Source organism: Oryzias latipes, chromosome 9 (genome assembly GCF_002234675.1).
Source record: "Oryzias latipes chromosome 9, ASM223467v1".
NCBI classification, from domain to species: domain Eukaryota; kingdom Metazoa; phylum Chordata; class Actinopteri; order Beloniformes; family Adrianichthyidae; genus Oryzias; species Oryzias latipes.
Window position 1 is genome coordinate 11909250 of NC_019867.2, and position 13579 is coordinate 11922828.

The 13579-nt window shown below is 38.6% G+C and overlaps 1 protein-coding gene across 3 annotated transcripts in view; it reads left to right on the forward strand.

The window, feature by feature from the left end:
- Nucleotides 1–12819, forward strand: part of prune2 (prune homolog 2) — a 47982-nt gene extending 35163 nt beyond the window's left edge. For all 3 annotated transcript variants that reach the window (XM_011479469.3, XM_020705863.2, XM_020705864.2), the window contains 3 exons: nt 3737–3823; nt 4050–4148; nt 11807–12819. In XM_011479469.3, the coding sequence (XP_011477771.1) occupies nt 3737–3823; nt 4050–4148; nt 11807–11834 (214 nt within the window). In that variant the 3' untranslated portion in view covers nt 11835–12819. The remainder of the gene's footprint in view (nt 1–3736; nt 3824–4049; nt 4149–11806) is intronic.
- The last annotated feature ends 760 nt before the right edge of the window (nt 12820–13579 follow it).

Consider the following 13579-nt stretch of genomic DNA (forward strand, 5'->3'; position numbering starts at 1 on the left):
ATATGAATAAAAAGCCTAGATATAAAATGGTCATAGTTATGCCTGCTATTGAATTTCCTCCAAGCAATAACAAAGGCCATTTCAGAGACATTGGAAATAATACCACAAAGGTGGATGTTTTTATCTCCTATTATTAAAAGCCACAGGGGATCTCAAAATCTGTGTGGGGTTATAGGCAAAAAGCATTCCTGGCAAATAACAAGGAACAAAGCCAAACAAATAAAGAAATAGAACGACCTGAAACACTTCTACTGCTTTTAAAAAAACCTATGATGTGTAATGTATTCATGAAGATTTAAGGTGCTAGGGACTTATAGGCATTCTTGAGCTTGATGGAGCACTAAGGCAGACCCCCTCCTCGTCTATTCAAGTGAGCAAAATGGGGCAGAAAAAAGGCCAGCCTCCCCTTTGTAACCAGCTGTCCTTGAATGGAAGGAGCTGCTTACACCTTGACAACGTTCAATATCTGTGCTGTTTCAGGTTTTTGGTTGAGCATGAAAGGAAGTTAACTTTTATTTGTGTGACAGATTAATTGGTTTAAGAACCCACAATTTCATTTACTTCTTCAAAGTGATTTCCTGTCAGTTTATCCATCCTCCTTCCTTTTGTTCCGATCCACATGTTTCAAACTCAAGGCCCGCGGGCCAAACGTGGCCCGCCATGTCATTTGATGTGGCCCGCGAGAGCCTAAAAGTTTTTAATTTCTTAGAATAAGAAATTAAATTTGGTGTGTTTTTATTCATATCTAGGGGGAATCGCACTTGAAACATCTGATTGGGCAACTATACATTAAGACTTAAACACTGTCCATATAACCTAACCTGACAGAATCAAACTTAAAAGGATTTCTGCTAGAGCAGGGGTCGGGAACCTTTTTGGCCAAGAGAGCCATAAACGCCACATATTTTTAAATGTAATTTCGAAAGAGCCATACAATAATGTAGCGTCCCTTTCCCACACTGAGGCACGGAGACTTAACCTCTTTTAAGGTTCTTTATTCTGGTTACTGTAGACCGCAACAAACGCCGTACAACTAATTCATCAACTCCTGAATCTCTCCTGTCGACACGAGACGAGAGAGAGCGCTTCTACCAACTTTATATTCCCCTGCTCCCGCTCCAGCCCTCCCATTTCCCTTATTCGGCCCATAGCTGAACCCCATTGGTCCAAACTACCTAACAACAGGCTGAGCGACAGAACTGAGAGCCAATCAGATCTGTGCTTGATGCGGTCAATGAACTCCAGAACTTTTAACGCGGCCCAACAGCCATCCAACTCAGTCTGCGACAATATGTTTAAAACTAAATATACAAGTGAATGTGTGCATTTGATGTAATTTCAACATTTTTAAAGTACAATAAGTCTGTGGATTCTTTTTAATAACATTGTTATGCTATTGCTAATAAATGATGAGTATTTCTCGTGGTAGTTTTGCTGATGGTCTAGTCTGGTTGATACGTGGTGAGTTTCTGCTTCATGCAGGCGTTGAGACTTTAACGTGATCTTAGGTCTGAATGTTCTGTAGATGTGACAAAGACTGCTCACATGCAGACGGGGAGCCAAACACACACTCACACGCCGCAGTGAGTGACGGGCAGCGGGTTTTACGTTTTTACAATCCCTGCGCGATTCACCTGCTGCCTGTCCCCACAACACCTCAGCCCCACCCCCCTGCTTTCTCCCTCACACATCCCGTCCCCGCAACTGCGCGCTCTTTCTCAGAGACGGGAGCGCGCACTTTTAGGCACGGCAATTCACAGGTTTCCAGTTGGTACAAACTCTGTGAAATTATAGATAATAGTAAACTGATAGCGCTGGCGCAGATTTTTCTCTCCAAGCACCGCTACTATTGCGCGCCTCTGGCATCGCATCGCGCCCGAGAAGGACTGGACTAATGATAAAAAAAAGTATAATTAAAGATTTGTCTGCGAGCCACATGTGACCATCAAAAGAGCCATATATGGCTCGCGAGCCATAGGTTCCCGACCCCTGTGCTAGAGTAACAAGCAAACATATGTTTTCTATGCAACTGTAATTGTCCCTTTAAAAAGTTATAATAAATAAATAAATGAGTTATTTAACATTAAGGAGTAGTTACATTTATTTTTCATTACATTTAGTTACATGTATAAGTTATATATGGCCCTTTGAGGACAACCACTATGCTGAGGTGGCCCTCGGTGAAAATGAGTTTGACACCCCTGTTCCAGACAGTTACCCAAACCCAACACAATGCAGTTTCTCAAACCCCCATTGGAGGGTAGATCGGAGCCAAAATGGCCATGGTACTTTTGAATTAAGCGTCACATCTTTCAATGGGGAACATGTGGCGCTACACTTGGACATATTTAAATTATATGTTTAAAATATTTGACTTGAATCAGCTTCAAAGCTGCATAGATAGTTCCCTTTACTTGAAAACTCCATTGGAAATGTTACTTTACTGGGAAATGTTATTTGAAAGCTTTGGTTGAAAACTCATTATTTGAAAGAACCTTTGGGGAAAAAAACTGAATCTATATACTTGAACTTATACATTATTTTATTTTTTTGTTTTCTACCCTGCTCTAATTCACTTTATTATATTTAAATTTTAAAGCATTTATTTGGATGGTATAAGAGCTCAAATGTTTTAAGAGCTAAATTTATAAGATATGTGTTGATTGGCAGGTAAGCAGACTCAACAAATCTCTGATTCAACTCTGTCTCACACAAAAGCTTATTTTTAAAATCCACTGTTGAGGCTTGCATGTAACCGTCAATGATTACTTCAGGCTTCAGGCTAGTTGCCTTCTAGAATCTGAACAGTGAGTCAGAAATGATCTGAATAGTTTAACCTTATATCAGTTCTCAAGCTAGAAATTAGAGAAACTGAAATGAGTCAGTTCAGCCGGTGAGGCCTGTCTGCGGCAGACCGTCCTTAGTAGATAAAACAGGCATTTTTTAAAAAGTGGAATTGATTTGCTGTTTGGAACCTATTGGTCTTTAGATCGTGTACCTCTTGGTCCACAGCACCAACAACATTTATGCCTGTAACCCTTGTGCTATCTTAGATGACCCCACCCTTGCATTGGTTCGCAAATCATTGAAGAAAAAAGGTTTAGCGCACTGTCTAGTGGGTCGAGATGACCCAACTCCCAATGTTAAAGTGCCAGGGATAGCACAAGGGTTACATGCACAACACATTATCGTACTCACCCATACCCTGTTACAGTTTGGTGTTTTCTGCATGATTCCTAGTAACAGGTATTTCCTTATTTATTCAACATTATCAAGCTCCTTAGGCCTGAGATGTAGACCTGGACAGTATCCAAATAAGATTGATAGTACCTAAATGATTTTAAAAAATTCTTTTTCTGTGTTTTATGTTTGACAAAATAAGGGATTCCATGTAGTGAAAACACATTGTAATAAAATGCTAATGAAAATCAAGTTATTTTCTAAGATTTGTTTTTCTTTTTCTGTTTTTTTTCTGTTTTTCTGTTTTCTAACTGAAGCTTCTTTAGAGGCTCAACTTCCCCAGAATTTGAACGTGTTCACATTTTAACATTCTAGTCAGTGTAAATTCTTAAAGGCAAGAAACAACATGTAAATGAAGGGATCTTCTTTATAACCCTACCATAAAAAATTCTATAAACTTTTGCTGACAATATTCCTTTTTTGAAAATAGGTCATGAAAAAAGTGCGGTAAAATGCAATAAAATAATAAATGTCCTTATCTCATTCTGTCCCACAGACTCAAGAAAAACCTGAAAATGTTCATCATTGTTCATCCTTCCTGGTTCATTCGGACGTTGCTGGGAATCACTAGGCCATTCATAAGGTGTGCCTGTTATCACTCGCATGCAAATGTTAACTCACTGACTCAGAAAGGATCTCACTTCCTCCTAACATGGCAAATCCTTGCTTCAAAAAACAACTGAGTGGAGATGGAAATCCGTTTTTAAAGTTTCATCTTGGAAAATTTGAAGAAAGCTTGTTATTCCATTAAAACCAACATTTTGTTAGCCACATTGACATTTGTAAACCTTTATGACTGTTTTTCACAGTTCCAAGTTCAACAGTAAAATCAAGTATGTGGGAACTCTGAGGGAGCTTGGAGAACTGATACCAATCGAGTATATCCACATTCCACCCAGTGTCCTGAAGTGAGTACTCTGTCATCATCAGCTTTGGAAAATTAGTTTTTTAATCATTTACAAATAGTTTTTCCCCCCTTTTTTATTTCAATTAACTTCCAAGAATGTGAGATTTCTTAAATAAATCAGAAAAATTTCCTTTTTTTTTATTTATTGAATTTTTTGTTTGTATTTGAGCTTCTTTTAAATGTTTACCATACAGAAAACTGCAATAATCAAAGTTAATGCATTTGCCAAGTCAGCAATTTTTATTGCCGACTTGGCACTTTATACTTTGATTCACTTCACAGAGCAGCAGTCATTTACCCCTCAAGTAATTGTTCATTTTTAACAGACAAGAAAAACCTTATGGGCTTGTTGGCAAACATGAGCTAATGTTGACAGAAAGAGCAGAGCAAAAATGGATTGAAATGAATCGCTTCCTTTCTTTGCTTTGAAAGACTAAAGGAAATTCTGTAAAACATGCACAAATTAAAAACAAAGAATTCATTTTTTTCATTCCACAATTTCAATGGGGAGAGATCTTGAAAGTGTGATTGAAAGATTTAATATTGAAATAGGAATTTTGCACAAAACAGTCTTTGGCAGTTAGGCTCTGGGCCGGAGACATCTTGCATGTCTGGGATGACCTTGGACCATGTGAAGAGACCCCAGAGCCCAGAGGCCCAGACCACTCCGAACTGAAGAGCCAGGAGGATAACAGGGCAAAGACTGGAATTGGATTGTCATTAGCTCTGATGAAAGTGAGCCTTTTAGCTATTGGTTCAGATTCAGGACTAATTTATTAGTGATATATGGAGGGAAGAATCAGCAACCCAACAAAGCTGAAGAAGAGGTAAATCTTTCTTATTGAAATTGTGCAGAATCTTCACAAATACATTATTTACATACTGGTTCTAGAAAGCACAGAGGAATTAGATTTACTGGTACATGGTATTATCTAAATGTGATGATAGAAAACACCATCAATTAAAATAAAGTTTCAAATGCAAACAGTATGTTATAGGTATATAGAATGCAACAAAGAGGGGAACAATCTACTGCTTTCATGTGCTAGGTTGTGCTTTTTTCAGCTTTAATGTTTGGCTAGGATCAAGCCTTTCCTATCAAAGCCAAACCTTAAAATTGCCACTCACGCATTTTTGTGATATCCAGGCTTAATTGTTGCAGGTCCTTCTATGCTGGATCGCCTGAAGCTTCAGTGGCGAGGTTGCAGCTGGTTCAAACTGCCGTAACTAGATTTATTTGTAGTGCTGACACGTTCAAGCATAAATTTGGCTGCTAGTTGAAGATTTGATTTTATTAGAATTCTTGTTTTTACTTTTAAGTTACTCACACGGAGTGCACCCTCTTATCTTGCTAGCTTGCTTTTAAAATATTCCCTTGTAAAGTCTCTATGCTCTTCTGACCGAGAAACAAATGCAAGTTCCTGAGGGACTGTGTATTTGCTGTGTTGGCTCCTAAATTCTGGAATAAACTATTATAGGCCAAACTTTTGGAGAGTTTTAAAGCCAAACTGTTCCACTAGTACCGTGCCTTAGTACCTGCCTAGCTGACCTTTAATTATGTTTTTAATTATTATTTGATTATTATTATTATTTTGGTTATTTTTTATGATTTATCCTTATATTATTTATTTGTTTGACATTCCATGAAGCAATTTGGGTCTCTTCGGATGGTGGTGGAAGGTGCCCTATAAACAAATAAGTTAAATGAAATGGTGCTGCTTGACTACTGTTGATTGAAGACTGAGAGGAGGACGGTAGGTTTGCTTGGAGAAATAGTAAAAGCAAGGCAAGAGTTTAGAACTTAGAATAGGAATTTTGAATGTAGAAACATTTATCTAGAAAACTATAGAAATTGCTGACATAATTTAAAAAAAAGAAAGGCGGATGTCCTGTTTGTTCAACAAAGCAGTTAAGAATGGAGCAAGACCTGTAGATTGGGAACATGTTTAAGCTGTTTTATCATGGGTGGAAAGAAGAATAGAATAAGTGAATCTGAAGGAGGAGTTTGCTGAAAGGTTCTCAAGGTGTAGCGTGCCACATAAGGTGATGAGTCTTAAGCTGGAAGTTGACTATGGAATGTTGAATGTTGCCAGTGGTTATGCCCTGCACCCAGAAAGTGAGCAAGAAGAAAAGAAATGAATACGTTGTTACAGGGTTTGGAAGAATGCTGTAACTAAAGTAGACTATACAACAGACATGTGGGTTAAGGAAACTGAGATGTAATAAGGATGCTTGTTGTTTTGAACCAAAATGCAGAAATGTAAATTTCTGTTTCAAAGTTAACAACCATAGTTTTATAGTTCATTCTTCACTAATTTCATATTAAAGTGGAGTCCACTTGAGACAAAAATATTTATGCTAAAGCAAATGCAACAACACCATCACCTGTTTCCCATTCTAGCTTGTTACATACCATACTTAAAACCCATGGAACTTTTGTTTTTTTTGAAAAAAGGCTCCTGGGGAAGAACTAAAGGTGTAGTTTGCAACTAGATGTACAGGCTAGGCTGGCTTTAAGTAAAGCTTTAAGTAAAGCCAGCCTAGCACAGGTCGACTTTCCTACTGAAGCGTGGAGATTCTGTTGGAATGAAAGCGCGGTTTCCAATTCAAGCCAAAGATTTATTACCCTAACAATATTCCTAATACAGATATCCGGACTCAATCAATTTCCCTGAATGCTTTTTATTAAAACAGGGATCACAGCAGGAACACAAGAAAGAGCACGGTTTCTCTCCCTGCCCGGGGATTTATACAATGTATAGATGAATATGTAAATGCAGAGAGGAGCGTGCAGAATCCGCCTGGTCAGTGGTCTCCACGGCTCCCAGGCCCATTTCCTCCCACGTGTCTGCTCCTCTAAACTGCAGTGGGGCCTCTCACATGTAGACATGCATGATCTGCTGAAAATGTTTCTGAACCAGTTCTATGGTTTTTATATTGTTCAAGTTCTACGTATGTGTTATATATTCTTCACTATAAAGGCCACATAGCTACATTTACACGTACTTGCCTTTTGAGTAAGACAAATGCAGGTCTTAACCAAACATATTTATGATTTGTTTTAGTACTGTAATTATGATTATGATACAGATTTGTGCACTTATTTGTTGCCACCTTACTTTAAACAAAATTATTTGAGGATGGTGTTGAGGTGAACAGAGGTTCCATATTATTTTCTATGATCTTTTCATTATGCATTACAGGGGTTTCTATTATATTTTCTATGTTCTTGTTATTATGCATTTAATGGATTCTATATATGAAGGTGTGTGTATTGTACTGCAGACATATTCTTGATTCCTGCCTTCAGTAGTAGAAAATGTGCAGAGGTCAGCAGTAGGCCTGTGTGTGACTTTTTATCTCTGTTTTCTTTCTGTACTGGAGTGTTTATGGAGCCACGACGCCTGCAATGCAGACTACACAAAAACACACAGGTCTGATGACGTATTTTGTGTGCTTTCGTCTTCGCTTACTGAAAAATAAAAACGCCTTTTTGCCTTGAGGACAGGGATAGCGGACAGCCACAGAGCCTAACAGGTCGTGTTTCTCCACCTCTCCCCTTTTGCAAAAGGTTTGAAAATTCATGCAGACTCTTGTGTGTCTTTTCATTTCCCAACTGCACATTTCATATTTGGACGTCCTGAACCACCCGAATCTGCGAAGGCCGGATGGGAGGCCAACAATGGCAATCAGAGGACATGCAAAGACAGGATGCAGCTGCAGGCAGCTGTGATATAACAGATAATAGAAAAACAATAGTGGCGCCGCCCCCTTTAAAATTGTGATCCGGGCAATTGCCCGTATGGCCCGTGTTTACATGTTTGCACATTCTCTTCAGAACACATATTATCCAGCAAATCCTTTTCTTCACTCAGCACTTGGACCCAGAACAATCACATGATTTTGCTTTTGTGTATTCTGCACACATTCTCATAGACATAAAAACTTTTTGTTTCGTATGTGCACTAGTAGCTTTTCTAAGATGAGGCAAAATGCAGTGTCAAAGTGACCCCTTGGTTTCCATGTTTTTTCTTTAAGATGTTTATTTTATGTGGAGCAAAAGAAACTCTACAATGAAAGAGTCTCATGATTGATTTTTTTTATCAGATATTTCCTGGCAGAGCTACATGCACTAAAAACACTTTAAAGTATTGATATTCTTCAACACACATGAATGTAACCTCTAATTTGTTTTCCTTGTGTGGCACCCGTGGAGCCCTACTGTTAGTTTAGAGTATTCAAGTCAATTCAGTTCAATTTTATTTGTATAGCCCAAAATCACAACAACAGTCGTCTCGATGGGCTTCGAAGTAAACATGAACTCAAAAGGATCATGAATACAAACAGTTCAATAGGAAAATACTAAAATGAACTAACAAACCGACTAAGCTATACTGGCATCCCTGCCCTTAGACCCCCTTCGCGGTAAGGAAAAACTCCTAAAAAAACGGATTCCGGAAAAAACGAAGAAACCTCAGGGGTGCCCACATGAAGGAGGGATCCTCCCCCAGGACGGCCAGGCGATTTACCAGAACTCTTAGAGAAGAATTAGCTTAACTAAATCTACAACTACATATATACAGTCCAGCAGACGAGCTTCATCCAGCCGTGGTTGGGGGGACAGTCAAAGGCGCGAGTCGAGCTTGAGACAGGAACCACAGCCAGGTGTAGAAGCAGGAGCAGAGACGAGGTACTCGGTCAGGTACAGAGCAGAGACGAGCCAGAGACGAGCCAGAGGCAGGATCCACAGCCAGGTGAAGGAGCAGAAACAAAGGCGAGGTAAACGGTCAGGAACAGGAGCACGGATGAGCCAACTTGAGTCTGGAAGCACTCCCACTCCCCAGGAGGGGAGAGGGAAAGAGTGACAATACATGAATCGCACTGCACCAAACAGCGGCATGGAAAACTGAATGATAAATGATGATCAAGAATAGAGGAGAGGAAGGGTAGAAGTAGATGAGAAAAGAGGACAGAACCCCAGTGCACCATAGTTACCCCAGCTTCAACTTCTAGCAGCCTTTTAAAACAAAAAGTTATTGTTATTAAGTTTAATTTAAACACATTAACATTAAGTTAAATAATCTCTGAATACTAGCTAGTCTGATAATAAGCCTGTCCAAAGAGGAATGTTTTCAGTCTAACTTTGAATGTAGAAACTGAGTCGGCCTCTCTTACATGAGCTGTGAGATTGTTCCATAAAAGGAAAAAAGGGGCTTGGTGGCTAAATGCTCTACCTCCAACCGTACATTTACTAATTCTAGGAACCACAAGCAGTCCTGAGTTTTGCGAGCGAAGTGTTCTTATCGGATGGTAAGGGACTATGAGGTCCTTAATATAGGACGGGGCCAGTCCATGTAAGGCCTTATAGGTTAACAGAAGGATCTTGAACTTGATTCTAGAATCAACTGGGAGCCAATGGAGCGAAACCAACACAGGAGTGATGTGATCTCTTCTGCGAGTTCCTGCTAACAATCTAGCAGCTGCGTTCTGAACAAGCTGGAGACTTCTTAAGGAACTCTTAGGACACGCTGCTAACAAGGAGTTACAGTAATCCAGCCTCGACGTAACAAATGCATGGATGAGTTTTTCAGCATCACTCTTAGAAAGTATATTTCTGATCTTAGCAATATTCCGCAGGTGAAAAAAGGCAGTTCTGCACGCCTGAGATATGTGAGCCTTAAATGATAAGTCCTGGTCAAATAAAACCCCAAGTCCCCTCCCTAACTGTGGAATTGGAGGCTATACTTATGCCATCCAGGGAGACTATCTGAGCAGACAGAGCATCCCCGAGGCTTATAGGACCTAGTATAATGACCTCAGTTTTTTCTGGGTTCAAGAGGAGATAATTAATTGTCATCCAGGTCTTGATGTCTCTGATGCAGGCATTCAATTTCTCTATATCCTGATTCTGGTCAGGTTTCATGAGTAAATACAACTGCGTATCATAGGCATAACAATGAAAATTAATGCTGTGTTTCCTGATTATGTTTCCTAGGGGTAGCATATAAAGGGTAAACAGGATGGGTCCTAAGACTGAGCCCTGTGGGACTCCATAGTTAACTCTAGTGCACTGAGAGGACTGTCCATTTACATTAACGAACTGATACCTATCGGACAGATAGGATTTAAACCACCGGAGAGCAGATCCTCTGATCCCTATGTCCTGCTCTAGTCTATGGAGTAAAATACCGTGGTCGACAGTGTCAAAGGCTGCACTGAGGTCTAACAGGACCAGAATAGAAAGTAGTCCCTTTTCTGAGGCCAATAACAAGTCATTAGAGACTCTAACTAGTGCAATTTCCGTACTGTGGTGGGGTCTAAACCCCGACTGAAAGTCTTCAAAGTGGCTGTTGTCCTGTAGGTGGCAGTAAATCTGCTTAACTACAACTCTTTCCAGGATTTTAGAAATAAAGGGGAGGTTTGATATTGGTCTATAGTTGGCCAACATGCTAGGATCTAAACTGGGCTTTTTCAGAAGAGGTTTAACAACTGCATATTTAAAAGACTGTGGCACGTAACCCGTTTCCAGAGAGGTATTTATCATTGTTAATATGGAATCATTAATTAGGGGAAAAGTTTCTTTAAAAAGTCTAGTGGGAATTGGGTCTAACAGACACGTTGAGGATTTGGAGGACGTAATAATTGATGTTATTTCCACTTGATCCACAATAGTGAAGCAGTCTAATGTTACAGAGGTTTCTATGTAGAAGAAGGGTGGGTGCTTGGGTTCCAATGATGTCAAGGTGGGAAAAAATAAAAGATAAAAACTAAAGAGACACAGAGATACTTCAACATTTAGCCACATTTTAGTAAGGGCCCTGTTTAATAAATTATAATAATTTGGCAAAAAAATATATATAAATAAACTCTGCCAAAAATATAAAACATTCCAATTAAGTAAAAATGTATAAAAATAAATAACGCCAGTTACCCTAAAATATACACAAAATGTCCCCTTTTGGCCTATATCTAAACAAGAGAAAACACTGGTTTCAAACCCAAAATACAAAATAAATCTTACACAATAAGTTTCCCAGACCACCCCTTAGTTTATAACAAAGGGAATGCACAGAAGTCAAAACCGTAGACCACTGAACATTTTAAACCGTTTCGGAGTGCATCACACACACAAAAAACGCTGCAGGCCTGTTTATGCTTTAGCAAAACACTGAGTGCATTGCAATAATCCAGTCAAATCCAAATTAAGTTGGATATTGTTTGATTACATTTTTTACGTGATTAAGCCCACCAAATGGTTCCCGAGAGCGGCTGTGTCTGCAGCTCACCGCTCCCCCGGGAGATGGCAAATTTCACACACCTAGGTGTGTCAGATAGTGTGATAATTTAATTTAATTTAATTTAAGTCTTTTTCTTACAAATGATACTTAAAGAATGACTGAAAACAGAGGGATAAAAGGCCTCTAAAAACCCATTTGTGCACCAATTTTGTGCATTTTTTCACCCATATTTTAGGACGGAACTGAGAGTCTGTCCTGTAACTTCCAAGGAAATATATGGCAAAATTTATAGTAATTTTTTCTTAATTTCTTTGTCAAGACGTTCATGGTTGTTTTTTTTCTTTGACACACAATTCTTGTGATTTTATACCAAAAAGTAAAACCAACTCCATCAAATCGCTTTCTTCTCATTTTTTCTCAGAGTCGACAAGGGGCGCTCGGCTGATTGATGGGAGTGCTGCCCATTTTCTCCCTGCATTATGCTGCATTCTTTACCACGGCATGTCTTGAATATGAAAGCAGGCCTGCAGCATGATCTGCATGGCACAGAACATATAAAATATGGGTCCAAAATAGAAATGCTGTGTTTCAAACATCAGGTATTCACTTGTTTCTCAAGGAGAGTCGTATGGCTGCTTATCACAATACAGTAATCCTGTATTGGCCCTGCAGAGACTGTCACTGTGGTGAAGGGAAAATGCTCTGTGTATTTTTACACAGAGCATCACATGACCATGTTTCCCATATTGCTTTCTAATATAAAACAACTTTTTTTTTACTTAAAGCATCTCTTTGTGAGTTCCCTCGAGCACTAACAATCAAACCATGGTGAAAAACTAAAACTTGTAAAGCAACATTTTCAACCAGAAGTTTTGTTACATCCCATTTTTCTTCCCTGGAAAATCAAAATGTTGAACTGTTAGATTATGAATAGAATGTTAAATGTTTCTCTATTTAGAGTAGAGTATAATCTTATGTATTCAAGGTCTAAAAAGCTATAATTGATTCATTATTTTGTAATGTTCTCTGGTGAGGGGTTTTGTGTCAAACAAGCTGGTACATTTATAGTAGCAAAAGTGGACATAAATCCTCTTAAGGCTGTGATTAGGTCACTAAATAAGCTTGCTGACTGGTTTGGATAAAAAAAAAAAAATTAAATTTCAGCTGTTTCCATTAGTTTTTATTGCTTGTTGTGGAGAAAAATACTTCATTATGTCACTTAGTCCTGAGTTTAATCTTTCGAACAACTACTCACTATTGAAACTGCAGGACTCTGCTAAATCAGTTTGGAGCTGCAGCAACCATTTGACATATTCTTAAAAAAAACTGTGATTAGGGGGGCAGTTGTGTGTAAAAGTACCTGCTGTCTTTTTCTTTGTATGTCTTCATTTGTTGTAAACCAGTTTACTTCATTAAATATGGTTTCCTCTGTTACTTGTCTTCCTTTCGATTGCAGGGAATTCTTAATAAAGTCTTGACATGCTGATTTACTTAGAAATGTTTGTACCTAGTCAATAATTTAACAATGTGAAATTAATGTTCTCCTGGTAAGTCAGTCTACATGAATGTGATCATTTTCTCTGGAGACTGCCAAACATAACAGATTCCCAATGTGTAAAGGAAACCTGATGGCATTCTCCTTTTAATTCAATTCAATTCAATTCAATTTTATTTGTATAGCCCAAAATCACAACAACATTCGTCTCGATGGGCTTCGAAGTAAAACATGAACTTAAAAGGATCACAATACAAAGAGTTCAATAGGAAAATACTAAAATTAACTAACAAACTGACTATGCTATACTGGCATCCCTGCCCTTAGACCCCCCTTCGCGGTAAGGAAAAACTCCCAAAAAACCCAGAATCCAGAAAAAACGAAGAAACCGTTTAACCTTTTAACGTCATATCTAAATTATCTTCAGAACAAATAAGAGTAAACAACGCAACGGGAGCTTGGTTGCAATTCAATTCAATTTGAATTTATATAGCCCAATGTTACAACATTAGTTGTCTCAATGGGCTTCATACCATAAACATGAAATCATAAAGAACATAGTCAGAATTCAATAGGTTTTGGTTAAACTAAACAGACTAAATTAAACTAGGCATCCCTGCCCTTAGACCTTAGATCTCGGTAAAGAAAAAATTCCTAAAGAAAACGGATTCCTAAAAGAAAAGAAAAAAAAGAAGAAAA